General features: G+C 38.2%; 1 protein-coding gene across 1 annotated transcript in view; it reads left to right on the plus strand.

Annotated features, from left to right (window-relative positions):
• xpo4 (exportin 4) overlaps positions 1–2,191 on the plus strand; it is a 73,045-nt gene extending 70,854 nt beyond the window's left edge. Inside the window, exon 23 of the mRNA XM_060929604.1 lies at positions 470–2,191. Within this exon, the coding sequence (XP_060785587.1) occupies positions 470–667 (198 nt within the window). The 3' untranslated portion in view covers positions 668–2,191. The remainder of the gene's footprint in view (positions 1–469) is intronic.
• The last annotated feature ends 1,239 nt before the right edge of the window (positions 2,192–3,430 follow it).

Here is a 3,430-nt window from a genome sequence, read left to right on the forward strand (position 1 = left end):
TGGCGAGGTAGTGACCTTGACCCTGAGGCTTTCTGTTTAGATCAAAACACACGATCGTATTGGTTTTGGGTTTGCGGAAAATAGTTACAACGGTGATCAAATATTTTTTGCATGATGTTTTATTACGGTTATGATTATTCTGTGAGCGCACCAATCCTTAGGTGTATAAAGTTACAACTTAAAATACAGTTAGTGATAACTGTAGACTTTTCAGTGGACGACAACCTTTTTAAGGGAATGCAATGAAGTCAACCATTTATCATGTCCCAGATCAAGCTGCCATTTTCCCACAAATTTGCAGAATTTTTGCCAAATTCTGAAGCGTATTCACATCAGAGATTTAGATTTACCTGTATTATTTCTTTCATCATTTTATTTCAAATTAAAACCAACATCACCATTCAAAACTGTATAGTTTATTGACTGAGTATAAAAAAATAAATTACAATTTTGTGTGTGTGTGTGTCAGGCGGAGTACTCTGAGCTGGTGGAGACTCTTCTGTCCAGTCAGAGAGATGCTGTGATTTACCAGCGCCTCGCTGATGCCTTCAACACGCTCACGGCCAGTAGCACACCTCCAACGATGGATCGAAAGCAGAAAGTAGCCTTCCTCAAGAGCCTCGAGGAGTTTGTGGCCAATGTCGGAGGGTTGCTATGTGTCAAATAACCACTGTCTCCAGCATCCTCTTCATTGTTCTGGATGCTCCCTCATTTCTGCCTGCCTCTCTACCATTGAAATAAAATCTTTTCTTCTGATGCTCTCTCTGGCACAACAAACTCTGGACAATCATAGCAGAACTGTGCCGTGGGAGAGGAGCATTGATGTGTCTGAGATCGTATGAAACGTTGCTCTTGTTCTCGCCGTTGTAGCCGGTACACCTGTGGAAGTAGAGGATGGAAGTTGGGAAAAGCAGAGAGGGGGAAAAACTCATCACGTTCATCTCAGTCCAAGCTGATCAATGGCTCCTTTGCCGGGAGAGGTTGTCAGATGGGACATATAAAGAGTTGGGGGCAAATTCTCCTCCCCACTCTAGACACACACTCACTTAATGACTCTCCTTGAGTGCCTTTTCCGTGTCTCGGATCCAGCTGTCTGTACAGCAATGGGTAGAACTGTGTCTTATTGCGGAGCCCAGGCTGAAGGTGTTGGCTCTGAGAGAATTGGTTTGGTTTGTCTAGTTACTAGTCCCTTTTCTGTAAGGTTGTAGATAAATGTGCTCATTTATTTAAAGTACATCTACCCAAACAAGGAACCACCAGCAAGGATGTAAGACTGTAGATTTGCTGAGACCATAAACGTACCTGAACCCCTATTTGTAATAATAAGCATCACTTTATGTATGTCCCAACTGATTGTTTTTGAGGCATGGTGCCGATGTGGTGATATTCAAGACTATCATCTTCCAGTTCCACAAAGAATTATTATATCCAGCAACTTGGTATTAAAATCTTAGAACATCCAAATAGAGCTGCATGCCCAAGTGTGTGGGACTGACTGCTTCTGTTTAATCATAGAGACATCAGCTGTAGCATAAAAGCTGAATCCCCAGTGCAGATGAATGAGATTATCTAGAACCTCAACAGGCAGTGTAGCTCGTGAACCCTTAGGAGATCTAGTCTGTTAGATATTTAAATATGAGCTCTGATTGTCATTGTTATGACAAAAGAAGTCTTTTCTCACTGAACCTGAAATGTGGGAATGGAGTTATGCAGTTATGGAGAGAAACCAAATCACTTTGTGTTCATCAAGGGTGTACATATATTTTCAAAAAGGAAACAAATGTATGATTAAAAACCATAGGGACTGACTTTTTTTTTTTATACAAGATTGTAGATCACAGGCATTATAGATTTTAATGACTTCATCTGGTGGTAAATGGGTAAAGATCAATTTGTAATTTTTTTTTTTTTTTGGGCCAGGTCTCATTGATGACAGTTGTGAAAGTCATTATAAAAAATTGATAAAGTTTCCAGCAAATACATGGGGGGGATGTCACTTTTTTTTTTTTTTTAATTCTTATAACCTCATGGTGCAACACAAACATCCAAACCATTGCTTTAGCAATAAAATACCAAAAATAAGTTTTGGGGTTTTTTTTTGTTTTGGGGTTTTTTTAAGAAAATTTTTTTCCATTTATTTAGAGCACTAATCCTGTTACTTTCTCTTTTGGAATGCCTGAAAAGTATTGTAAAATGTACATAAACTTATTATATAAATGTACAGTGTGCATGTAAGTTTTTTTCATGGTTGCACAAGCACGCACATAAAAGAGGGTCTTTCTACTTCATAACACATTTTCATGCTGTACCCTGATCTGTGAATGTTGAATGGTAATGCCATGTGTACACTGAAATATGGAAGGCTTTATTAATATTCCCTGATAATACTTTTTTTGATCGGAAATTAATCATGGTTTGTCAATGTTAGTTTGGGAGGTCATGATCGCCTTCAGTGCTTTGGACTAGACATTGACAGTAGTGCTCCAATCACATGATTACTTTGGTAACTCATAACCATAAATTCTCCTCTCTGAAAACATGCCATCTCATAACAGATTAATAAATTGATTTGGAGCTTAATGAAGATTTCAGGAAGATTTTACATAAAATGCATGTTACATGAAGGGTTGCCTGCCTGCAGACATACATTGAGTAAACTTTATTTTTTTTAAAGTGTCGTCATATACTCCAAGTGTATTAGAAATCAGGTTGAAAAGCACAGGAGTATTTCTTTAATATTGACAAGACAGTGATCTGTATTGACCTGTATGCCCATCATTCGCACACCTATATGTTCTAAACAATCATGTCAAGTTGCATAGAAGATCTGATTGCAGGGATTCCTCATAGCATGTTCTGCAAACCAGTGGCAGGCGTACTTTGCTCATGCATACTGTAGAAATATTTGTGCAGTCATCTACAACTACCTTTTTTAAAATTCCAGTTATGACAGCCATACCCATGGGCGTAATGGCTAGCAAAATGGCACTGGAGGCATGTTTGTTGAGAGTTAACATTATATAACATCTTGTGGCGTTCCGTTAGAATATGTCTAATTTACAGCTATAGTGTGAGCTGAGTGGAGCAGGCTTGGATGGGTGCATGTGGTCCTCATGAGGAAAAGAGTCAGCTTTCAATAATTGTCTAGGGAAGAGTCTCACAAGACAAACTTGGGTATGTGTTGAAGTAGGTTATTTAGTGACTTCTGGTGAGTGGATTACACATTTGACTGGGCTGACAACATTAAAATCATTATTTCTCCTTGTTCCGAATACGAGTATATTTGGTAATTTTATTGAAAGACATTGGCTGAATGATACTTTAATATTATCTGTAGTAAGAATATGGCTGTCTTTGATGCTAGTAAATATGATTATTTTTATGATGTGAAATAAGAATTTGCAGCAGGACAGCAGTCTTTTGTTGACAT

The sequence above is a fragment of the Neoarius graeffei genome, chromosome 9 (genome assembly GCF_027579695.1).
Source record: "Neoarius graeffei isolate fNeoGra1 chromosome 9, fNeoGra1.pri, whole genome shotgun sequence".
Classification (NCBI taxonomy): domain Eukaryota; kingdom Metazoa; phylum Chordata; class Actinopteri; order Siluriformes; family Ariidae; genus Neoarius; species Neoarius graeffei.